This window comes from Ciconia boyciana, chromosome 6, assembly GCF_034638445.1.
Source record: "Ciconia boyciana chromosome 6, ASM3463844v1, whole genome shotgun sequence".
NCBI lineage: Eukaryota > Metazoa > Chordata > Aves > Ciconiiformes > Ciconiidae > Ciconia > Ciconia boyciana.
The window spans coordinates 36,085,741-36,112,289 of record NC_132939.1 but is presented as its reverse complement, the minus strand read 5'-3'; the positions used below and the strand labels follow the sequence as shown (position 1 = coordinate 36,112,289).

General features: G+C 34.3%; 1 protein-coding gene across 1 annotated transcript in view; it reads left to right on the top strand.

Moving 5' to 3' along the window:
• Nucleotides 1-26,549, top strand: part of RYR3 (ryanodine receptor 3) — a 263,605-nt gene that overhangs the window by 174,261 nt on the left and 62,795 nt on the right. Inside the window, exons 48-65 of the mRNA XM_072864265.1 lie at nucleotides 1,065-1,185; nucleotides 3,218-3,387; nucleotides 4,066-4,286; nucleotides 5,566-5,656; nucleotides 7,074-7,214; nucleotides 9,552-9,733; nucleotides 10,702-10,780; nucleotides 12,178-12,267; nucleotides 13,705-13,854; nucleotides 15,444-15,506; nucleotides 15,946-16,021; nucleotides 16,191-16,314; nucleotides 20,608-20,723; nucleotides 21,012-21,079; nucleotides 21,908-22,029; nucleotides 24,308-24,357; nucleotides 25,054-25,114; nucleotides 26,155-26,393. Coding sequence (XP_072720366.1) covers nucleotides 1,065-1,185; nucleotides 3,218-3,387; nucleotides 4,066-4,286; nucleotides 5,566-5,656; nucleotides 7,074-7,214; nucleotides 9,552-9,733; nucleotides 10,702-10,780; nucleotides 12,178-12,267; nucleotides 13,705-13,854; nucleotides 15,444-15,506; nucleotides 15,946-16,021; nucleotides 16,191-16,314; nucleotides 20,608-20,723; nucleotides 21,012-21,079; nucleotides 21,908-22,029; nucleotides 24,308-24,357; nucleotides 25,054-25,114; nucleotides 26,155-26,393 — 2,164 coding nt within the window. The remainder of the gene's footprint in view (nucleotides 1-1,064; nucleotides 1,186-3,217; nucleotides 3,388-4,065; nucleotides 4,287-5,565; nucleotides 5,657-7,073; nucleotides 7,215-9,551; nucleotides 9,734-10,701; nucleotides 10,781-12,177; nucleotides 12,268-13,704; nucleotides 13,855-15,443; nucleotides 15,507-15,945; nucleotides 16,022-16,190; nucleotides 16,315-20,607; nucleotides 20,724-21,011; nucleotides 21,080-21,907; nucleotides 22,030-24,307; nucleotides 24,358-25,053; nucleotides 25,115-26,154; nucleotides 26,394-26,549) is intronic.

Genomic DNA, 26,549 nt, shown 5'->3' with positions numbered 1-26,549 from the left:
TCCCTGCAAGCTGCTTATAAAGAATCATGGTCTTTTGACTCCTTATGCTTTTTTGTTTATCTAAAATTTTGAGAATTTTTATATAACTATGGTATCAAAGCAAAGATGAACTACTAGTGTTGCACATTTATACTACCAATGAAATTTCTGAAACTGACCCTTTACTGTTCTCTAGAAAGCCATAAAAATAATTTTCGTAAGAATGTGATACAGGCTGCTTTTGTGTGTACTGATGAAATATGGTATCTACACCACATGAATGCATGGAAAAATATGCAAAATAACTGTTTTGCCTATAATGCCTGTAACAGCCACTTGCAAGACTTGGTTTTAGTTAGACTGACTTCTGCTTGTCAGTATTTAAAATTCTCTAGTAGCATAAATCCAGCTGAAAATGCAATATGTATCTCAATACAACAAGAAGCGAGAAATTTGGCTTGTAGCCTCCTATTTACTATTACCAAAGCTATTAACTTTATTAGTTGTAAAGCTGTATGTAGCTGTCTGTTGCCAGAGATAGCAGTTTCATATTAAGAAAATTCCTGGAAGAGATTTTCAGAGACACAGATTGTGAACACCTAATTTCTACTAGAAGTTGAAATTAATTGGTCGCCTCGTTGTTAATGCCTTTTGAAATTTTTACTGCATAGAAATAATAGAAAAATGTATAGACACATCAGACAGGTTTGCATCTGTTCATAGTATAAAGAGGCAAGCTCAAAACTTGGCACTGTAGGTTCTGTGAGTAACATGAGTCTTTCAAAAATTTTCAGTTTCATCACTCTATCTGATTGATTTAGGAATCTTGTCCATGTGGGGGGGGGGGGTTGTGTTATTAGGAATTTATAATATTGTGAAATTATTGAGATGATATCAAAATTAGGGCAGATTCAAAAGTAGGATCATCTGAAAATCAACAACTCCATTAGAGTGCTGGGATAAATTGAATTTCTGTGCATTTTTTTCCAGTGTTTGAAAAAATCATATTAATATTAGTATTTTGAGGAAATTTTTCTTATGTCCTTCAGTACTAAATTTCTTAATTGATAAACTTTTTCTAACAGCTTATTCAAAGTGGAAAAGGGGAAGCTATTCGAATCAGGTCAATCCTTCGATCTTTAGTGCCAACTGAAGATTTGGTTGGGATTATAAGTATACCACTAAAGCTGTCAACAGTTAACAAAGGTAACTTCAATACTTTTATTAGACCAGTTCATCTTTTTATAAAAATCTTTTGGCACATGAGCCTTCTGGTGTAAAATAGAGCAGTTTTGTTAGAGTTGAGTACAAGCAGAGAACTGTTCTTCAGGTTTTAATTAGATAGGTATCAATTAGAGCTGCTCCACTAGAACAGATACTTACTCCTGTGGAGCAGAGAATGTAAGAACATAAGAAATACTTTACAGGGTCACATTAATGGGCCATCCATCCCAATACTTTGTCTCCAGCAGTGACTGAGGTGCTACCTCTGTAGGTAGAATGTGTAAGCTTGGACTCAGTCTCTTTGTACTTCCACATTATCCAGTCATTTGTTTAGAAAGATTAGAGTGTACCTCCCTGCCCATTAGTATGTGTTTTTGGACCTGGTGTCCAGAATGTATCTAATCTCTTTGGAATAATATCTGTAGCCACAAACTCCTGTGGCAATAAGTTCCAGAACTTCACTATTTGCTATATAAAGAGGCATTTTAAGTAGTTATATCCTTTCTCAGTCCTCATTTTGCCAAACTGAAGAATCTCAATTTGTCTTAGTCTCTCATCATAACGGCTTCATTTCCTGAATCATTTTAGTTGCCCTTCTGTGTACCTTCACTATCTCTATTCTGCAGTCCTGAGATACAGAAAACAGCTGTGGGAGGTACACAAGATGTGAGCAAGTTGTACTGATAATGTGGGCACACAATAGTTTGGTTTATGTATTGATTTTCTATTTTATATAGCAGCAAAATGATGCCCTCTTTCTGAATATCCCTTTCTGATGGTGCCAGTATCTTGTTGACTTACTTGGTTCACTGCTACACATTGAGCTGATGGTTTCACAGAATGTCAGTGATGACCTCAGGATCTCTTTGTAATGTCAGTTGCAAGCTCAGTATCATGTAGGTTTGTCTTATTTTTCTGCAGATGCATTAGCTTAGAGTTGTCTGCATTGAAGTGCAACTGTGTCTACTTTGCCCACTTGGTTTTGTTAATAATTTAACCATACAGGGCATGACATGGACCTGCTGCTCTCTCTGCATCAAACTGCGTAGCTCCTTATCTGTACCTGGATCCTTACCTGTCATTGAGGCTGAAATTGAGTTTTTGTCAGTGGAACTAACAGCCTTCTTAACACTACGTGTTAAAGGGAAGTCAGTGAAGACTCGAGTTTTCACCCTCTTCACTCTGGAACTCAAAAATAATTAAAAATCAGAGTTCAGAGTGCAGAGGTGTATTGATGATGGTGTTCTTTCTTGTTATGCGACTGTTGATTCTTTCCTAGAAGCAGTCAGTGTGGTTATCTAGGGTGGATTTATTTCCACAAAATAACTTCCAAGTTAACCATACAAACTGAAATTTTCTATAAAGCATAAACTCAACAGAGGATGAGGTTTTTATGGCATGATCTCCATGTTTCCTATTAATTTCTCCATGTTCCATGGCCTATAAACTACCAGTCTGACATTTTCTTCCAGGGCAAAATAATTTTATCCTCCCTCCCCTCCTTCTGTTGTCCTTTCTGTTTCACAAGAATTATCTATTCCCCTTTACAGTCAGAGATGATTTAACTGATACACAGTTAACTTCTATGTTATTGTTGTCTTCCCCTTGGACTCCATGTTCTTTCTAGTCTAGTTTACATGAGACAAAAATTAAAATTCTTAATGTTCTTTTACTTCACAGTTACGATATATTTTTAATATTTGCAGTAATATTTATCTTTAATTTTACCATATAAACATTCTCCATAATAGTAATGAAACAAGTAGAGTACTTTACCATTCATTCTTAAGATTTCCTTTAAGAGTGAAAGATTAATCAATTGCAAAATAATAGGGTTTTTGAAATAATAAAAACTTAGTATTCTTTTTGAGCAGACAAGAAAACTGAACAAGAATATAATTTTCATTGTACATGATTTTACACATTAAATGTAATTATAGTGTCTTTCATTGTCTGGGTGTTTCTTGTTTTATCAGTTACCTACTATTAAAAATTGAATTATATATTTGTGTAGATGGCACAGTAAATGAGCCAGACATGTCTGCAAATTTCTGTCCTGATCATAAAGCACCCATGGTACTCTTCTTGGACCGTGTCTATGGTATTAAGGACCAAAGCTTCCTCCTTCACCTACTGGAAGTTGGATTTTTACCAGATTTAAGAGCCTCTGCCTCTTTGGATACAGTAAGTATTTCGCTGTGGAGTTTAGGTGCAGTGGCTGGATACAGTGGCTCTGTAAGTGTAAGAAACAGAACTTCAAGTCAAAACAGCTTTTTTTTTAAAAAAAAGGTAATATAGGCTTGCTATAAACACAAACAGTAATACTTCAGTTATGATGAATTTATAGTGCTTAAGTTTGATCATAAGCATTCAGTACCACCTTATGAAGCAACAGTGTAATGTAGTTTAAAGACTTTTAATACAGGCTTACATTAATTATACAATAAGTACATTGGATATACTGTAATAGGCCTAACAATTACTTTTATTTCATGTGTGGTTTCAGGAATTACACTCAGAATTCATATATGTGTAGGCATGAAGAAATTAAGTGAGATGAAAAGTGCTACTTAATGCTTTGTGTTTTTTGCTAACCTGTTTAAAGAAAGAAGCTGCATATTCTTTTTTGCTCCTATTGGTTCAGAGTGCAGTGAAGCAAGAGATAGGAGATAAGTGGATGACTTGGATTTTCTCAGGTTCAAAAAAAAAAATCTTTTGTCCTCATGTGTATACTGGGAATTTCATGTTAGCACCCAGCCGCTAAGGGGACTTAAGGAGTATTTCATTATTATGTTTTATAGACTTCATATTTAGTAACCTTTATTCCATATGATACTAACAATCATTTACTACTTCATACAGGTTTCTCTAAGTACCACAGAGGCAGCTCTCGCACTAAATAGGTATATTTGCTCAGCTGTGTTTCCATTACTCAAAAGATGTGCTCCCCTCTTTTCTGGAACAGAGCATCACGCCTCTCTCGTTGACTCCATGCTTCACACAATATATAGGTTATCCAAGGGACGTTCTCTTACAAAAGCACAAAGAGACACTATTGAAGAATGCCTACTTGCTATTTGCCAGTATGTATGATACCTCTGTACAAATTGATTTCTTTTGTGCAGTATATGTATTTTAATAACTTCTTTCTTTGTGTATAATGTAGAACTAAGATTTTTCTATTCTTATAATGATGTTTCTATTCTTATAATAATGAAATAAATGATGACAGTATGTACGATAGGATTTTTTTTTTCCTAAGAGAAAATAGATTTGATTTTTCTCTTACAGGTACTGTATTATACAAGCTGTCATGTTAATATGATCTTTATGGTGATACAGGATAAATTCTGATTAGTTGTAAAAACAAAACCCCAGTGATTACCAAAAATGGTCTGGCAAGTCTGACAGTGAGCATGTTTTGGGGATTTAAGGGATGGACATGTTTGTATTTCTTATTGTGGTTTGAAGAACCTTGGCCGTAGTTTAAAAAGAAGAAGAAGAAAAACTATCCCCCACTCTCCAAATCCTAAAACTGAACTGAGCACTGAAGTTATATCAGGAATTGAAATGTAGATATGCCAACTGAATCATAATTCTTGATCTTTGTCATAAACTGTAGTGCTACTTGTCTGTGCAGTGGACTGTGAAATTAGTAATGTGGCCTGCATTTTCAGTTTGTGCATAGCACTGGACCCCTTACAAAAAGAGGATATAGTAGAAATGGAAAAGATTCAGAAAAGCCTGACAAGAGAGATCAACATAAGAAATAATTTCGCTCCTTTGGAACAGCTTAGTAGAGCAGGAATCTTCAGCCTGAAAAAGTGATGACTGAGGGGGGAGATATGAAAGGAGCGTTTTTACATTGATTTTGAGTCTACATATCACTGAAATGAAATAGCTAGAAAAGAAATGCTGGGTAATTTATTCAGTCTTCCAGCTGAGATTTAGTTCTTATAAGAATAATCATAATGTATCTCCCAGATCAGTTTCAGTTAGGAGTGTTTTGTTGCTTTTTAGTGTCATATCAGAAACCATTCTGTTAGGAAATATTCTATTTCTTTTGCTTAGATTGTCCCCCCCTGTGTACTCTGAAAAAAATCCCTCTGTTGTCATATGGCACAACCATACATGTTGTCTATTCACTTAAGAGAGTGCAGAAGTAGCACATCTTTCTGTGCTATATCCTTCTGTATGTAAATGAGGCATAGTGAGATTCCTTAAGCACCTACCATTGGTTTTTCAAAATACTTTTAATGACTGATTTGAATTCCAATATGCAAATTGATTCCAATTTTTATTTCATTTTCACTGGAATCTGTGAATTTTACTAAGAACTTCTATTTTTTTTTTATATTACAGCCACTTACGTCCCTCTATGCTACAACAGCTGTTGAGAAGGCTAGTTTTTGATGTGCCCCTACTCAATGAATACTGTAAAATGCCTCTCAAGGTAAATGCTTTACTTTCTGTATGTACATTCAGCATAAAACTTACTTCACAATAATCTGTCATCATCATGTTTTTAAAAACAGAACGGGGCAGGGTGAAGCAACGTGAAATGACTTCTGAATTGAAAATAATGTTATTGTTTTATAAAATCTTTCGAATTGAATGTAATGATTAACAGTTTTGTGAAATCTTGCCTAATGCAAACAGTATATAGTAAGTTGATTATGCAATTTTGTTCAGTGAACTGTTGACTTTTTCACTGCTTCAGCAAAGGAATGTTTGAAAGTATGAAATCAAATGTGAGCATTATCTTGATATGTTGTCTTCTGCAATATGAAGGATAATAACTCTTGGTAGGATGCATAGTCCAGGAATAAATTTTGAGTGAAGTCTACAGAGAATAGGATACAGGGAAGAGAATTCACATTTTATTTTTGAACAATCTTTAACTGAAGTCTTACCCATCTTCTTGTTCTGTAAATAGAGAATTGCAATTGTGAGATGATAAATAATTTTTATTTAGAATTTTTCTGTCATGTTTGCCTCCTGTTCCTGTTGGGGTAAAAGGGCCTGATCTTAGGTCTGCAGGTCTTTTTATGGCAGAATTGAAATTCTGTCATAGTCTAAAGCAGAGCTGCCAGATTCACAGACATATTCTGGAGCATCAGTAATCTTGGAGCAAAACTGTGGTGAAGAGGGTTTGATTTGGGTTATTTATTATTATTTTCCCTTCCTAAACAAAAGTGCAGGAGAAATTAAAATGTCAAGAATTTCCCATGGGATAGGAATTTTTAGTTCTAAAGAAGAAATCAGTAGAAATTTGAAATGATGTGAAAAGTGTACCAATAATCATATACGCTAGCTCTTTAACTGGTATGTTACAGATTGTCTGTACGATAGTTCTGTCCATAGGTTTTTCCAGAGATGAGCAGGCACGGCTAAAAGGGTGTACTGCGGGTATCTTTTGCAATGTTTTGCGTAATACTGAGGCCATCAACTACAAATGACAGAAGTAAAATCAGTCTGAATTTGTAAAACTTTTTACCAGAATCTATCATGTCCTGTTTTATACCCATTTCATTGTCTCTATTTTTATCCTGTGAGCTAATCTGTACTCGGGCGGTGACAGTCCTGAAACTTTGTAATTTTGCTACTCACTGTCATCACTGAGAATCCCACAGCAGTGGTTGGGGATAATACAGGCTTTATACTTTCACAGCATGGGCTCTACTGCTCTCCCAAAAAGAAAAAGAAGAAAAAAAGACCATTTTTATGAGCCAGTAGAAATGAAGAGACATAAATAATAATACTCATGTAACTGTTTAAACAGATACTGGCAATTCAGACTTCACTAACCACTGTGTTATTTTGTTAAATACCAATGTTTTACGTGCATTTTTATTTTCTTGAAAACCTAGCTTCTGACAAATCACTATGAGCAGTGCTGGAAATATTATTGTCTGCCTTCAGGAATGGGAAGCTATGGAATTGCAGCAGAAGAAGAATTACATTTAACTGAAAAACTTTTCTGGGGCATATTTGATTCCTTGTCTCATAAGGTAATGACTGTAATTCACATTACAGTATGGGATGACTATAAAAGCATTACAATGATAATTTGCTGTGCCAAGTGCAGAATGTTCCTATTTTAACAATCCTTTCACCTTATACGGGAGATATAGCAATGAATGCTCTTAATGAAGTAATTTTCTAATGAAAAGTTGAACGCTGAATCTTGAAAGATTCGCTCCAAACTAATGAAATGTCAAATCTTTGTCTTGATATACCCATATAGATGAGGCAGATTGCTTGCTGCACTAACAAGCCGCTGTTGTCTCCTCTCCTATCTTAGCTCTACTAAACTTTTAAAATACTTTTTACTGACATAAAATTCATTTTAAGAAACGTATGTATATGCTTGTCAAATTGTTGGTGTATGCACAGTAAATTTACATTGTCTATTTTCAAACATACACTTGTATTATATTAGTTTTCTGGTTATTGCCCAGCTTAAGAATATGATGCAACATTCTTAGAAATAAACTTTTTTCCATTTTCCTGTTCCAAAGTGTGATCTTGGGATTTTTTCACTTACTCATTTTTTCTCCGAGTAAGAAAAAGTTACATTTCTGATAGGAGACATGCCTTACTGAGTAAATACTTTTTGTACTTGATTGGGCTCAAAAATCAGGTTCTCACTATGGGACAATAACAGATTTTTTCATTGCATCTCACTGAATTTGTGTTCCAGTTCTAATCAACAGATTTAGATGATTGCTTCTCTAGGCATTCTGATTTATAGTATGGAAATGAACATGGTCTCTGCATTATTCTAAAATGGCTTTTTAAGCCTTATCTGTATTTGATTTTAGTGACCTTTACCTCTCTCTTATTGCTGTCACAAGTGCTAAGAGTGTCAGGAGGGCCTGACACAATGAAATGTTTCCAATTAGTGCATCTTAGCTTTTTACAGACAAATGAAGGTGATATGTTTCTGCCAATATTGGTGGCCCTCTATAATAGCATTTTCATTTTTCTGTAAATGGTTGTTAGTCCAATGAAAGGAGAGTTGTGTAAATCTGCTGAGCTACAGTATTCTCCATTGTTCTGTTTTGTACTGAGATATTTACAGGTTTGGTATTTTCATGGCTTCTAGCTGTTTAGTGGGAGCAATTTACCCTGTGATCTCACTTCTTTTGTTTGTGCCATAGGCACTAAAGAATGTTGCAACAAAACTAGAGGAAGTTAAAGCCTCAAAATTTTAGGCATTCTGCTTGCTGTGATATAAACATAATTTTATCAGCAAGTATTTTCAATGGACTTTAAAATTGTTCTTCAGCATTTTCTTGACACAAAGTGGTCATTCAGATTTATAGAAGCATATAGTCTTTCTATTTCTAAAAATGAAGCAAGAGAAATATTTTTGCAGTGTAAAATTTTTTTCCTATAAATGCTTGATTGGTGCCTGTGTCATAACATCAAAAAGATGCCTGTGCTATCCGAGTACAGTTTTATTAAATAATTATAATAGCATCAAACGCTTGCACCGTAGTGTTCATCAGTAGATCTTAAAGCCTTTTCAAGCTATATCATTATGCCCATTTTACAGGTGGGGAATCTGAAAGATAGAGAGGTGATTTTTTTTTTTTTTTTTTTTTCCCCCTAAGCGCACTAAGAATGTTGTTTGAGGGCTGGAAGGAGAACCTTGGCCTACAGTGATCTGCTACTTCCTCTAGCACATGTTTGTTTATAATCTACTGTGTAACAATTCACCTTGAATATGTTTCATGGCAAGTTACTAAGGATAGGTTCTTCAAATGTAATTCCACCTTATGTTTTTATATATCAAGTGCTTCTGTGTTCTCTCCAGAGCCAAAATGACTATTTAGAAGAGCAAATGTGCTAGTTCACCTCTTAGCAGGACAATTTTGAAAAATAATGAACTGAGTTTGCTACAGTAAAACACAATTTCCTTTAACCAGCATGATTTAAACTGAAATAGATTAGGGGAAAAGAGGGAGAAATGACAATGGCTTCTGCAGTTAAGATAGGAATTAGTCATTTTAGAACTAAGAAAGTATTTTATAGATGATCTTCTATAACTAGGCAAACAACCCTTGACCCTTCCTATGTAGGCCTTAATGGCCCAAAGAAAGCTTGAGTCATACTTGTATTGTATATACTTATACAAGTGTCAGCATACTCTTATGTTGAGTAGTCTTAAAAATGTATCAAGTTGATATCAAGAAAAATAGATGTCATACAGCAATAATTTTGCTCTATGCTTAATTTTTAAATGTGCTTTACTGTTTGCTTGCATCTTCTAGTATTTGTACATATGGCTGTTTGATTTTCACTAACATTTTGCATGTTTTTCTATTGGATTTTCCAACCAGTTCCTATCTCTCCTGCAGAAGTATGATCCAGAACTCTTTCGAATGGCTTTGCCTTGTCTAAGTGCTATAGCTGGTGCCTTGCCCCCTGATTATTTAGATACACGAATTAGGTCAACTTTGGAAAAGCAGACTTCAGTGGATCCAGAAGGAAATTTTGATCCCAAACCTGTCAGCACAGCAAAGTGAGTCATATAAATCACAGTGATTTCCTTTCCTTAAATATTTTTATACTATTCCTTATTAACATTTTTTCTCCTCTGTAGGGAGGGTTGGCTGGTGACTGACTTTTTAATTATATTAGTACCTTTCAGAAGTAGTGTAGGGATTTTTGCTTCCTCCCTCCAAATACTTCTCTGCAACGTATCCTGTTTACCAGATATAAAACAGCACTTCTCAGCACTGTACAGATGTTAAATATTTCCACATTATATCTGCGAGTACATAGTAAATTCTATACTTATTATGTACCCTATTACCTAATAGTTCAAATGTTTGTGATATATACACCTGTAATATGTTTGATACTGTCATTATTTAGAGTGTGCTTATAACAAATGGTACAAGATCATCAAAATCGGGTAAGTGATTCAATTGGCCTATTGCCTGATTTTTATAAAATCTTCACTTAGTTTTGAGAATTGTCCTGTAGCAACCTGATACGGCAAAATAAGCAGATCATGTGTGATGATTTAATAGAGACTTGGCCTTCCTAGTAATCTTGTGCTTTTAAAATACAGATTTCTAATACTTTTATATTCAAGAACTGAGGATCACTAGTTGATTCTTGCTATTAAAGTCTTACCCCTCCATTATTATGCAACGTGAAACATCCATACTAATATTGTCCTGTATTAAGAATTACCAAGAAAAATACTTGTACGTTATGGTGAAGCACGTTTTTTTTTTCCTTGTGATTTCCATTGCTAATAAGTGCAACTGCTATGTATTTGAAGATTCCCTGTAAATGCCATTATAGCTCTGCTTTGTTTTGTGGCATTTCTTCTAAAGAAAATGGAATTGCAAAGCCAAATGTCTTGCCTTCATCCGGAGGTGAAGCATTTTGATTAGTGCTATATTATACTGACATTTTTTTCATAAATCAGACTGCAGTTACTTATGATTGAATGACCATACCCCCCTTTGTTTACAGCCTTGTACTTCCTGAAAAGCTGGAGTATATTGTCAGCAAGTATGCTGAACATTCCCATGATAAATGGGCCTTTGATAAGGTAGGAATTATTTTAAGACGGGCAACTGTCAGAAAAGGACTGGTAAATAATACCTGGGGTGAATATTGAAAGAAAAACTGGACAGTTTAACTGATAGGCCCTTGTTTGGAGTGCATTAATTTCTGCATATTTCTTTAGGGATGTGGAAGAAACCTTTTGCTCAATAAAATGCATTGAAATTTGTCACTTTTTCAAAGGGGGCAGAATTTATTAGGACAAAGATTTGAGGGGAATGAAAAAAGGACACTTGGTTTGGTTTGGGTTTGTTTTCTTTTTTTTTTAAGTAAGAATATATAGACCTTAGCTTCATTTTGCCAGGTAATGATGTTTTTTGACTGGGAGTCAGAGATTCAGTTTTACTTCAGCAGCTCTGTGATTTAAGAGAGTACCTGGGAAGTCTAATGTCCTTTTTTTTTTTATTTCAGAAAATGTAGTTATAGCTTTTCTTTCTTTTTAGCTTTAAGAAGGCTGTAATGTATTGATTTCCTCTATAATTTTCCAAGTGCTCTGTTACTGTGTTGTGTTTCTGTTTCACTATTTCAAAATAGCTATAAGACAATATATACTATGTGATTTTTTAATATTTTTTAAATGTTACACTGAAACATTTAATAAAGGCCTTTTTAGTGTTACATTTTGAAAACAGATTTTAATGTTAATAAATATAACTTTTAGAGTTAAATGTGAGCAAAATGAAGTTTGATGGAGTTGTTGCAGTTTGATAGCTATGTTGGAAGTGTTTGGGTATGAGTAACTCATTCAACCCAAGTATGAATTTTAAACCTCTTTCATTCAAGGAAAAAAATAGAAGTGGGGTTAATTAATTTATTATAACAATTAATAACAAATTAATAGCAATTTTATAGAACAGTTATATAGAAATAACAATTCTGTTGTGTGGGGCTATGTATGCAAATTTGTAGAGAAAGGTATACATATATATGGATATGTAAATATACACACATTAATCTCAAACCATAAATTTCAGTTAATATTGTTTAAGGTAAAGGATTCATTAAAGTGATGCCCTTTAGTGCTTGATCTGTTAACGTTACATGTTCTTCTCTGTGTTACTGACTTTAGCCTGCCAGAAAATACAGACACTTTTTTACCTTCACCAGTACTGTCTTAATGCATGGGTCCATTTGAAAGAGGCCAACGTATATTACGCTCAGAACTGGTTGCATGAGACCTGCTACTCATAGATGGCATCTAATCTGTCTGGGCCATGTTTTGTTCCAGTGTATCCACAGATGGATGCATGCTCTTTTAACAGAAATTTCTGTGGCACTGAGTAGCTGTTGGAGTAGATTAGCAGTTCAATATGACAAACTAAACTGGCCAATTTGCTGTTACTATCTATGTTGTTCTCATTTCAGTATATTTATTTTTTTCAGACTAATAGTGGATGGAAATATGGTGTTTCACTGGATGAAAATATGAAGACTCACCCATTAATAAGACCATTCAAAACTTTAACTGAAAAGGTAATAGAAGAAATTTCAGCTGCATTAATACAAAGTAGATTGATTTGCATACTTTTAAAAATCCATTTCAAATATATGCTATAAAAGGAAGAGAGACAAACTAGAATTCTTACAGGTAAGAATAGCAACATCTATATGCTAAAGTGCTTGTTTAGTTAATCTTACAGAGAGTCTTGTATAATTTGCTTCTGTTAGGCAGTCTTCATAGGCCTGGGCCAATTTGTATTCAAAAGATCAATAGCACAGGGTTTTCAGGCCTTCATGGATGAGGAATGACTGGCAGCAGCTCCTGGGTTTCAGATGAAAGTGTAATTTAACATATTTGAAGGCAATTTTGTCTTCAAGAAGGACAGTAGAAACATTTTAAGAAAGCGTAGGAGATGCTTCAGTTGAAAATGGGAAAAAAATGTTTAAACTATTTTGAATGCATTTTTATTTGAATTTCTTGACTAGGCTTGAATGTCTTCTAGTTGTCAGAACAGTGAATTGAATTTGAATTCTGTTACATGTTTTTGCAATGATTCATTGGGTGGCTCAGTAAGTCAATTACATTTGTCCCTCTTTACCACACTTTTCCCGTTCAGAAAATGGAGATGACAAAAATCAAGAGGGATTCAAAAGGTTTAATTTCCCAAGGTTTGTAAATTGCTTTGAAATCTTTGGAGAGGAGCTGAAGAATTGTTGGTTGAGTTGTTACTAGAGCAGTTCAAAGAGAATTTTTTGAATTGTCTCAGATTAGAACTTTTGAACCTAAAAATCAGATCATTCCATGAAAACTGTCATGTGAAGTAACTGTCATAAAAATTCTTATTTATGGTAAGAACTGAAATACTTTTATTAGGTTGATTTGAGAAGTCTTAAAATGACATACTCAGAATTTGCTTTGCCACAACTTTTCAGATTTTCTATAACACCTTTACTTTTCAAAGGAGTGTTGGAACACAGGCTGTTCCCTAATTTTTTATTGATGGCTGTATTTATATGTAGAGGTGTATAGATCAGTAGTGTTCTGTATCCGTGAATGGATATAAATATAGGAAGACTAAAAAAAGGCCTTGTGTGCTGATGCATTCAAAAGTACATTCTTCCCTAACTAATTTCATAGCCCTTGTTGTGCCATCGATTTTTTATTATTTTGGGCTGGAGGAATCAATGAGTAAGTTTCCAGATACAAACTACATTAGTGCTCCAGAGCTCACGTGAGTGCTGTTAGTTTGTAACACATATCCCAGCAATAAATGCTGCTAAGAATAAAACCAAAAAAATTGTAAGTATTTTAAACCTTCTTTCTCATGTAAAAACAACTATATCGTGTCTTCAGATATACAAATTTTGTTTACTTTTGTAGCATGTGACAATTTATAAAGGACAGAATATTGTTATTGAGTTTTTGCTACTTGCTAAATACAGAGAAATTTTACATTATTTTCTTCAAAGGAAAAGGAAATTTATCGTTGGCCTGCCAGAGAATCACTGAAAACCATGTTGGCCATGGGATGGAGCCTAGAAAGGACCAAGGAAGGAGGAGAAGCAATAATACATCAGCGTGAAAATGAAAAGCTCCGCAGCATATCTCAGTCTAGCCAGGTAAGGTGGAATTGCTTAAATTTAGAAAGCAAAAGGCTTGTTTGTTAATTTACTAAGAAATTATACCAAATTATGTTAATTTTATATTCTTGTTTATGAAGAGAAACTTTTAACGTTAGAGTTCTGAGATTGGAAGTCATGTCACTATAATAAAAACTGTGCAGTAACACTAAAGAGGGGACTGCAAAAAGACAACAACTTTTAAGATGATAAGACTGTCAGAGACCATATCTGTTCATTTTTTCAGGAAGACCTGAAGAGAGTTTTCATATAGTCATTCAAAGAATACATGGCAGAGTATTTAAAGCCTTTTATTTTATAATAAGTAAATATAGTAATTTTCTCTTTTGGTCAAACAGAACAGCCTGAAATGGGCTTTTGACAAATAAGATTGCACATTTAATACTTTTGGTTAAATCTACAGGCAAAATTTGCAAGTAATTATATAGTACCTAGCATTTTGATGTGATATAGACTATTTTTTCATTTGTAGTTTTTTGTAATAGCATGTTGAGACTACTGCTCAATATCTCTGTGTCTTGGAGGGGGGAAAGCTGTTTAAAACCGTGACAAGTGTTGGTGAATTTTTATTTTACCCCTTGAGGTGAATTAAACACACAGTTGTGCTTAAATATAGTTAGATTTACTGAGCAATGCATTGGGCAGAGTCCTACTGCCATAAGCAGTACTGCAAGGAGTTTGCAAAGATGTGTCACAAGCTGATTCCTTATATACACTTGCACCAGCACTGATCCTGTGAGCATCAGGCACCTTAAGCCTGTGTTGGGTTCATTCCCCAGCACCAGTTTTTGCTTACCAAAAGTGTCCCCTTAGCACTCTGTTACAAGACAATATTTCAGCATTTCTTTTCTCTTCAGCAAACTTCACTCCCTTACAGGGAATGCTTCTGTCTTGGAATCTCTGCTTCCAGCCAGTTGAACCGGTTCTGCAGTTGGGCCTTCTTGCCCAAGAAGATGCATGATAAAGACATGATTTAGTAGAGGGTTTCAGCACATGTTTAACTTCAGTACATGATTGAAATCAGTGACCGTCATATATGACCGTTCACATTTAACATGTACCTAATAGGTTTGTTGCACTGGAGCTTTCACACTTTAAACATTTAAAGACTGCATAAATATATCGCGCTCCTCCTTCTCTTAGTCTGTAAATTCCACGAGACAATAACCTATTTTAACTTTTTGTTGTGATGTCTTGTCTTTAGTATATGGTTAATTCAGGCTGCTGCCACGCTGTTCTGTCATGTTTTGAAGGCACGTCTTGTATGCCTCATGATTGGTATCCTCTCTTAGGCTGAAAATCATAGTTCTTAGCAGCTTGCCATCTGTTGCGAATAGAGAGATCTAAGTATCTGCAGCAACCTTCTTATTTCTACATCAGCAGATAAGCATCCTGTGTGTCTTCAGCACATTGCAAAACAAAAGGTGAACACAGTTTCCACAAGAAAGTTTAAAAACGTGAATGGTGTTACTCTAATCAGGTCAACAACAGAGATGTTGTAGTTGAATATTGGATTCTTTTATCTGAAATACTTTCATCAGAAAATAATTCTCTTTTTTTCCCCGTAGGGAAATGGGTATAGCCCGGCGCCACTTGATCTCTCTAATGTGGTGCTTTCTAGGGAGCTTCAGGTTTGTATTTGTGTTTTGCATATGTTGTACTGAAAAGAATTAATAGAATCAGTTTTTATTATTAATGACTTGAATTTTGTCAGGTTTTATGAGTGTATTTGTGACTGTGGTTGTGATATACTGTTGTAGAAAGGTGCATACCATACTATTCACATATTTAAGGAAGAGATTTCTACTGTTTATCCCATTAGTGCTTCCTGAGTTCCTAGAAAAAGTTATGAAGCTAAGGAAGGGGCTGTAAACAGCATGTGATACATGCATATCCTGTGCCTGTGCTGACTTCAAAGAACAGCTGAATGTAGAAATGACACTTAACTGTGATGTTTCGTTACCACAAGAGTGTAGACTTTACTCAAGACTGTAAAATTATGTAGAATTATGAAATTTTTAATTGTCACCTTTTAATTTCGCATCTTGTTTTTTTCTGATGGCAATGTAGGGAATGGTTGAGGTAATGGCAGAAAACTACCATAATATATGGGCCAAAAAGAAGAAAATGGAGTTAGAAAGCAAAGGTAAGCCAGAATCCTCTGAAACACACAAAAAAGACAAGGAAAATGAGGGAGAAGAAACAGTCTGAAAGAAGACAGTGTAAGACAATCAAAATTTAATAGTTCCTTTTTGTACTTGAAGCAAAATAAATCTTACAGTAGAAAAACTTACAGTTCTTTCAACTTACTAAAGGTGGAGGTAGTCATCCTTTATTGGTACCTTACGACACATTGACAGCCAAGGAGAAATCACGGGACCGTGAAAAGGCACAAGAGCTGTTTAAATTCCTTCAAGTCAATGGTATAATCATATCTCGGTAAGTTGCACATTTTTTTGCTTACATTCAGTGCACAAACCATGATCATTGTCCTTATCTCACTGCAGTCTGTTAGTTATTAACATAATTACCATTTGGCATATCCTCTGTAAATCAGAGTCCTTGTTATTTTTATGTTCAGAAAGACCTTTCTGAAATAGTGTAGACAGGTAACATTTTTAATAAGTATGTGATCATAGTAAATACAAAATGCAACAGGAGTGTAATTAAACAAGCAAATGATTCAAAACTTCTAAATTAGCAGCCAGCAGTGTCAGTAAGGACATGGGAAAATAAATCTGAGGTCTGATACTGAAACACATCTATGTAAAAGTGCTTTTTAATCCAGTTTTTATGAAAAATGTTGGTTTGAGTTCTGTGAAGCTGTACGACAAAGTGGCTATTTTGTGGGCATTTCATCCTTAACTTCATTAGTTGTACTCTAACTTGAATTGCTGAGTCTGGAAATAAGCTGGCCTGTGGGGACTTACACTGTCAACAAAATTAAAATAACTTATAAAGCCAAAAATACAGTATAATATGATGAAATTGTGAATTACTATACTATAAATATCGTCTTTTATTGTATGTGAAACACCTAAGCATATAGGAAACTGCAATTTCGCTGGCATTAAGCATTTTTGTAAACTAAAGGGTATTCATGAACAAATTTTTCTGTACATGCATAGAGTCAGATCTTACTTGTTTTCATTTATTTCTGCTTTTCAAGTCTATGTCTCTAGTGAAAGGATACACTCAGAAATTTATACAAATTGATTATTAGGATCTGCAAAAGGTAACTTTGTTGGCTTCAACAATTAATCACATTTCTTAAGATATTAGAAGACAGCTCTAAATATACATTTCTGCATCGCTACAGAGAAAAATTCCCATTTGCCACATATGTAGGCTCTCAGCCTGAAACCAAAATGTAGGTATGCCACCACATATTTTTATATCCTCCATAATTGCTGTAGAGCCATTGAATAAGAAAAGCAGGTTTAGTTCCTGCAAATTAATGGTCCTTTGAAACACCAATGGAATTGCTCAAATATTAGTTTTAATATCTCTTTGCAGCTGCATCTGTTTGGGTTAGGAAGACAATGTTTTCAGTGTTAGCTAATGGGACAAGTCAACTTGAAAAAAGCCTGTTCCAACTCTTTATGGGGTATGGGCAAAGAGTTTACAGTAACTGTCTATATCAGGGTGAATCAAGATTATCCTCTTAGTGTTTTCTTCAGGTGAATATGTGCATATTTTAAGTATATATAAGATCTTTGGAAGTACTGATTGCAATTATCGCATTTGCAGAATGTCATTCTTCAAAACGTTGGACTAATCATTAAAACATGGGAATTCTTTATAATTGGAAACATAGAGGTGGCACAGTGTGTGTACTTTACATATACCATCTGCCTCTGTTTTGATTTTTGCTCCTCTTTCTTTGTTGAGAACGCTTTTGAAGCACTTTTGGGTGTTTATGACGCACATAAATCTCTCAGGCCTTACTCAAGTGTATGTTAGAAACAACATGGTATTTTGTTAAGAATCTTTAAACCTCTACAAGTTCTTTTGATGTCGCCTTTGTTATTTAAGAGAACTACCAATGCCTTTCAATATTTAGGAAAGTACATGTAATCTCTTAGCAACCATGACTTACTATAAACACAAAAAGAGAAAATTTACAGTGATCTCACTGAAAATACAGGTAAATACTTAATTGCATTATCCTCTGTGAGAGTGAGGCAGCAGGAGATGCCTGTCAACCATACATAGCTGTTACTACATACCAAATAATTTGATTGCACATGATATATCAATTAATAGGAGGTCATAAAGGTATATAAATTAGCACTCTTCAAATAGAATTTTTTTTTTTTTCCAAATGAAACTGTAAGGTGGGAGGGTAGAGTCCTTTTATGTTTGTGTGTAAAATGGGATTGGAACATTATTCCTTCGTTCCCTGGTTCAGTTCCCCCAGACTATAACCATTCCTCTCCTCTAACCCGTGTTCTGACATGGTCAAGAACATACACTTTAGTGTTAGATGTTTTTATTCTTAAAATTTCTGCAGCATCAGCCCTCTCCCACAGAATTACTTTTTCCCTTGGATTCACCTCATAGCTATTTTTCAACTCTTAGTCTAATCTTCCGTGTATTCTCCCTAATTTACTCTTACACCAGTGCTAAGGAATCTCAGGGCAAATGATCATTTCCTCCATATCACAACAGTGAGTCCACCAACTTTCCTGCCTTCTTGTTCCTTTCTTGCTTTTGCCTCAGTGCCACAAACTACCACTTCCTCACTTCTACCCTATTTCTGACACACTGTTCAACCCCTCTGTAGTTCCTGCATCTCCTTTAGCCAGGTCATTTTCTCTGATTGATTAAGGGAGAGTCTTCCTTTCCTACTACTATTTGAAGAGTCTGTACAGAAGCAAATGAAGTAGCCATTACAGGTAACCAGAGGTTTCCCTTAATGTTACTCAGTTACTTCCTCACTTGGCAAGCCAGTTAGATGTGCTGGGTGTAGGCCACCATCTATCAACTGAAAATCTCAAGTATAGTTTAATCCTCTTAATGTTGGAATAAAGAGACTATGAAGATGTTGCAAACTAAACAAATGTATGAGAAAACCCCAAGGAAACGAAGAAGAAAGAAGTGATGACTTGTAAAAACAAGTATGTTTGAAAACAGAATAAATTAAAAATCTATAGAGTTATGTGACTTCAAAAATAAAAAGAAAAAAAAATCCCTGTTCACGTCCGGGATGATGAGACAGAATGCATCCTTACCAATTTTGTGGAATGAACCCATAGCAATAAATTGGAGAATTTGGCTGCTTTTCAGGGGAACTTTGATGGACTGGAGAAATGGGCTGACAGAACTCTTGTGCGGTTGAGCAAAGGTTCATGCAGTCCTATACCTGGGATGGAATAACCCCAGGAATAGGGAAATTGAACCTGACGACATCTATGCAGAAAAGCACTTCAAATTCTGCAAGTTGAATGTGAATCAGGAGTGTGTCCTTGTGATGATGAAGGCTGACTGCATACTAGGCTGTATTAGTAAGTGTAGTCTGCAGGTTGATGAAGGTGGTTTTTTCCCTTTCCATTTTGCGATCATGAGACTGTATCAGGAGTATGTTGCAGAACAGTTTTTGGTTCACTAGTGCTAAGGAAGACGTTGACAAAAGAGTTAATCAAGTGGAGGGCCACCAAGATGCTTCAGGGAGTGGCATGACTATCCAATGCCAATCACTGTTACTATCTCCTCAAAAGTAACAAGTTGTTACAAGGGAAATTCCAGTTAGATATATGAAAATATTTCACCCTTATTTTTTCACAGTGAGGGTGGTCAAACATTCTAATAGGCTCTCCAGAGTCATTATGAGATTTCAATCCTTGAAGATACTCAGTACATTATTGGACAAGGTTCTGAGCAACCTGATCTAACTTTGCCTTTGGCTTTGCTTTGAGATGGAACTTGGATCAGATGACTTTCAGAGGTTCCTTCCAAACTAAATTTTTCTGTGATCCTAAAGAATTTTAGAATTTCAGTGAGATAGGTTTCATTTGTAGTTAAAATAAAATCTAATATTTTAAATCTAGGCACAGCCAACCACCCATGTTTTTATTCCTCTTTAATATTGTGCATGCACCAGTTGTGATTTAGGTCATGAATTTATCTCAAAGAATAAATAATACATGCCTCTTTAGCAAGTATCGCATACTGTTGAAATGTTTCAAAAATCTTTGAATAGTATAGTAGTTTGTTACTTGCATTTAGGTTTTCATTTAGTAGCTTAAGTCATTTTGACTTCAGTCTTTCATAAAATTCAAGGACAAAAATGAAGTTTAATAGTGAATAATGAAATGAAGTGTAGTACGTAGACTGATTTTGTAAAGCTATAATAGCTGACTTCCTAAACATTTGGCACTTTAATCTGCCAGCAGTCGAAATTGAGTGGCCAATGCATTGCTTTGTTAGATTCAAATGTACCATGGCTTCATTTGTGCAATAAGATAGCTCTCTGAAGTTCTTATCTTAAAATACGTATATTTTGGATACTTTAATCCAAAGCTATTATACCTCTTAGAGAAACATGAACTGATTTTAACACTTCTTGCGATGTAGTTGATAACTAAGAGTTGCTGTGGAAGGTCATTTTCTCCTTCTTATGAAAAGTTACCATAATTAAAAGATAATAAGGAATGGAATGCTTCATAGTACTGTCATCATTTGTACTACTGTCATCATCAATACTGTTCATCTTAATGCTTTCTAAAACAGGGGTCTGAATGACATGGAGTTGGATGCTTCATCCATGGAAAAGAGGTTTGCCTTTAAGTTTCTGAAGAAAATTTTAAAATATGTTGATTCTGCTCAAGAATTTATTGCGCATTTGGGTAAGCTGCAGATTTTATTTTGAAAATAATTACCATTGTTGATATTTAAATATTTAGATTGATATGTTTAAATTTGTAGTAGTCACTTTTAATTGCATTTAAGAAACTTAAATTCTGTCTTTTAATTTGCAGATTGAATTCTTGGACATCTGTAACTAGCTAAACTGTTTCTGCTGTTTTATTTGTATTTCAGCAAAACTAAGTTTGCAAGGCTATATCAAAGAGCTATTGTGTTATTTATTATTAGACAACTTCTTATTCGTGTCTGCCTTGATTGTATCCTTGCAGAAGCCATTGTAACCAGTGGAAAAACTGAAAAATCTCCACATGACCAAGAAATAAAATTCTTTGCCAAAGTGAGTGATTTAGTATTTCAAGTAATGTGCATATACATTCCATTATACAGAACATGAAAATTTGTAATGTTAGACTGCTTTTCAGGTAATAGAAATGTAACTTTCCCATTTTTTTCATGGTAAGTAATCAATTAAATGTTGTTAACAAATATTTCAAAATATCTAAAAAATATTTCAATATATTTGCTGGGTTCAAATATTTCAAAATATTTTAATATCTGCTTCTACATGAGAAGGAACATAGAAATTAAAAGGCAGCTTATTTATTACATGAAATTAAATATTCTCACTGAACATATAAATTATTTCTGAAAATTTTTGCCTCAGTATATCACTGAAGTGCATAGTATCATTTAATTAACAGGAAGAAGTATTCCTATGCATACTAATGTCATACACATTTGTGTACCTAACAAAAAAAATGTTGTCAATAATCAGATTTGAAGTAAGGAACATTTAGGATTTAATTTAGGATCTTAAAAAAAAAGCCCTCTCCCTTTATATCTGTATTGGACAGTTACGTAAATAGTGGAGAGGAACGGTCCTCTTAGTTCAGTGATATTTATCACTGTTGAATCTGAGAAGAGTAAGCCTGCAATATTAGATCCAAAATAGATAGATCTGTGTAACTCTGTTTATTATTTACGTAACTTTTAAGTGAAATTGTTAAGACTTAAGGTTTTAATTTATATGACTTTGTGTCTGAAATGAGAAAATACAACTGTTACAGAACTCCTAAAATTCTTTGAATGAACTTTGACCAGAGCATTGTTGCTACATTTACCATTGTGCTCTGTGAAAAATACGTTTTGTATCTGTATTTCTTAGGTTCTTTTACCATTAGTTGATCAGTACTTTACAAATCACTGCCTCTACTTCCTGTCTTCTCCAACAAAAACACTCAGTAGCAGTGGATATGCATCAAATAAGGAAAAGGAAATGGTAGCAAGGTAAGTAGAAAATTAAGATATACACAGGAGGGTTCTATATAGATAATTAAAGGTATCTTCTTAGATTAAAAAGAAAGATAGCTCAAAAGCTTAGTTTCCTCAGATGGAAAGTGAATAGTTTATTCTGTATCAGAATGGCAGTGAGTGTATAGAATTCCTCATTTTAGTATTCTTTAATACATAATTAAAGAATTAAGTATATATACTAATTATATATACATATTACGATATATAAGTGTGGATGATAACATCAAAAACATTAATAAATGATTCTGTGAGCAATGGAACTAATAAAACTTAGTTTCTGATGGGTTTGTGTTTCATTGTTGATGGCAGTTTCTGGTTGAAGCTTATCCCACTGTTGGGTCATTTAAATGGTCTCACATTTAAATTTTCAGATGTCAAAAAATGTGAAAATACCATGATGCAGCTTTTTAGGGGTACTTATGGATTCTCCCTTCTCTACAAAATTACTTCTGCCCCCCTCCCCCCCCCCCAAATTGCTGGAATTTAATAATTTTTAGATGCCTGTCCTCTTTCATATTTGGTTGGAATCAGCCACTTGACTCAAAGTTATTCTAGAAAACTCAATTAAAAAGAGACAGTTGCCTTTTAATTTATAATGTGTTGCCTTTACAAAAATATGAATTTCATTTTTCTGCAATTAACATTTACAAATTAATATTTAATTTGTTTTTAACTATGACTGTCATTAATATTTTTTTGCCAATTTTTTTCTCCCCCTTAAAGGTGTGCTGCCAGTTATTTTATTTGGGATATTTTGTATCATAATCTTTCAAACTGTATTTTACTGTCATGCTTTCTTACCTTAACTGTCAGTTTCCCAAATTTCTTTTGCTTTCCTTCACTATGTTGACCAGAGTTGACTACTTTTTCCAATGGAAGAGTAGATATAAAATTTGAAAATAAAGGTTACTTACTCGTTGTTACATAAGATCAGGCCTGGCACTGAACTTCCTAGCTTCCATTCTTCAGTTTATCTTCCAGCGTATTTTTGCTTTTCTCTAAATTATTATTACCCTTTTGTTTCCATCTTCTAGGTGGGTGGTAGTCCTTATATAGCAGTTGGCCATAAGAGTGAGTGTTAAGTCCCTAAGATTCTGCTTTACTGAGCTTGCAGATATATTATATACAAATGTGCAAGATAGTCCTCCAGTAGCTGGGGAAGTCAGCTCAGGTTCAGGAGCATGGAAGTTTCATTTCATTTCATTTCAATTTCATGCTTCCTCTCTGAATACTACTATTACTTCTCTAAAGTCAGTCAGGTCAGCTTAATACAGCTAGAAAGATTCTTACTAGGGTTGTACAAAACACCTTTACAAAGGCACATGAAGGAAGTTAGATGTCTAGCCTGCGTATCTGCTATTATAAATTCAGGAGTATGTTATAATTCTTTGTCCATTCTTCAATGAGAAAAGTGACTTCAGTTATTTTCATCTTATACAGAGTATAGTATCTCCTTACTATTGTGAAGATAAAAATGACAATCTGTTGTTAGTAAGAGACCATACCAATTCCTAAGGTATATTTGTTTCATTTTGTTACGTCCTAATTCCATTTGTAAAGTATAGCACAGATGATAAACAAGCCTGCCTAGCTGTCTTTGTTTTCAGAAGTTAAAGTAGGCCCTTTAATCTTTAGAGAGTTGGTGATTTTTCCTTTCTCTTAATTATCCTATTATTTTGACAGATAGGTTAGATATGCAAGGTTCTGACATACTTGTCAGAAGTTCTTCTAGACTGTATACATTTCAGGATTCATCTTATCATCAGCAGTGGCTAAACACAAATTTATTTATTTACAAAGGATATCTTTGCAAATTGTTTTAAAATGTATGAAGATTTGTAACGTTTGTTTCCTGCAGAATGCCAAGTAAAACCCTAAAATGTTACTCATTTTTTCTTGTTCTTACAAAAAAAAATTTCCTATTCAGAAATAAATAGCCATAAAGGATGACGCAGCCATATAATATGCAATTGTTAGAAAACACTGTAATCAAAAGAAAGTTTCACATTTCAAGTCATCTCTGAAGTAGTGAAGCTTAGAAAATGAGATAATTCAGAAGCTTTAAAAAGTTATTCTGTTTAATGCAGTTATTTGACTGACTGTTATAATTATGTATGATTCAAAATACACTTTCCAGGAACTATGTTGTGTTTTCTCTTTCATATTCCTACTACTGTTTACCTCATATTCTAAATAAATCTTTAATCTTTGTCTTCTCTTGTCTTGCTCTTTCTGTTCTTTTCTACTTTAGCCTGTTCTGCAAACTAGCTGCTCTTGTTAGGCATAGGATCTCACTTTTTGGTAAGTTGTTAAGAAAGATCTTGATGAAGTTAAAAATATAAAGAATGTATAACCATTGCTTCTGTCTTACCCGAAGCTTTTCACAAGCTATAGGCAAAATTCTATAAAATTATGCATAAAATTCCAGTACAATTAGTGAGTGCATTGAACATGGCTCTGCAGCTAACAGTTAATAGAATATGTAAAGTGTTGGAGCAGGAAGAAATAGCAGCAGCTAGGATTTTCAGGCTCCTTTAAAAAAATTCTCATGCCTTTGCAGTTACTTTTAGCTTTTCAAAAGTCATCTTACACTAACTGTTTTGATTTCTGTTATCCAACTGTTGAATCCAATTGATTAATTTCTCAATAGGCTAGGGGGATGTAGGGAAAAATAACATATATTTTTCCAAGGTATTGGTAAGAAAAATATAAAAGAAATGTACGTACTACAAGATACAAAGTTCAGAATGTTGCAGGGTCAAGTGATGAAAATTAGCTATAAGTAGACACTAGTTATTCTTTTTAGTTCTTGTATGAAAATGGACTTAAGAAATTGAAAGTTTTAGAACCAGACCTAACTCTCCCTGCAGTGACCTAAGGTGGGAGACTTACATCATGTCGTTTAACCTGTGCGTCTCCAGTAATGACATTTTGGATCATTAGATTATCCTACATTTTCTATACTATTGTGCTCTCATAGTATCTCTTTCTAACCAGGTAGTGATTCTGCTACAATGGTGAACTGCCTGCACATCTTAGCTCAGTCTCTTGACACACGGTAAGTTTGCAACATTTGTACCAACTATGAACTACATAGGTTGTCGCAGAGCTTCTCAGGAGCAGTTGGATTGTTTCTGTATTTTTTATTCCTTATTTTTAATTAATGATATTAGCAGTATCAATAATTCAGATATTGACTTCCATATGAGCAGATTTCGTCTAAAGGCTTTAATCTACATTTTTCTGATCAATGCCTGTCATTAAAGCATTGAAAACTCGTCACCCTTTCCAAGGGTATTTGAAGACTTTATTGGGAGATGTAAATGACACAAACTTTGGCACTGCAAGTATTGATACCTGTAGATACTGAGACAGTTTAAGTGCCTATTGGAAAATTTGTCATTAGAAGTATGCAAAATGTATTAATATATGGGCATAGTTACATTTGCTAACTTTTACTGTTTACCATTGAAATGCTTATGTAGATTAAAACACAGGCCAGGATAGTTTTCTAATTTGAGCTGTTTTCTGGCCTGGTTGTGTTATATAGCAGCCTGACAATGAACTCATTGTGAATAACAACACTGGAAAGCTTCATTAAGGGGTTGGAGAAGAGTGCAAAACAATTAAGGAATAGGACAGTGATGCTGGTATTGCGGTTGCACTTTCTAGATTTAGTGTGCTTTGAAGATATGTAAGCATGTATCCTGACTTGCATACCTAGTTACTGTGGCTCCCATAAAAATTTGGGGATTAAGAGTTACTTTTCTTGAGCATATTATATGGAGGAGCTTTCTCGCCACCTATGACAGTTGCTGGGAAGGCATTATCTTATTTGAAAGCAGATCACAAAAACTGAAAAGACAAGACTGAGGAAGCAGGTTCTTTGTTGTTGTTATTTTTATGAAATACTCCAAGCTAATTGTTGCTTATACTGCTATGTAGATGTAACTGTCCTTTTCAGTTCATAAGGTAAAGTTCACCGATACGTGTGTGTACCTTCAAAGACTGATAGAAGGTAACTAACATGTACGTATATATCTATGCAACTACTAAAGATCAATGCAAAGTTAATATTTTTCCCTTATTATTTTTCAGAACTGTTATGAAATCAGGATCTGAGCTTGTTAAAGCTGGATTGCGTGCCTTTTTTGAAAATGCAGCTGAAGACCTGGAAAAAACTTCAGAAAATCTTAAACTTGGAAAATTTACCCATTCACGAACACAAATCAAGGGTGTTTCACAGAATATCAATTACACTACGGTAGCATTGTTACCGATCTTGACATCAATTTTTGAACATATTTCACAATATCAGTTTGGAATTGATTTACTTTGTAAGTCTTTTATTTTATTTTTCAAGTTTATTGTATTATAATAATACAAATGCTTTTTAGTAATGATTGCATGAATTCAAAGGATGAAATTCTGTTTTCAGTAACACACACATTTCCAGCATTAAATCTGAAATTAGCTGCATAGTTCCTTATTTC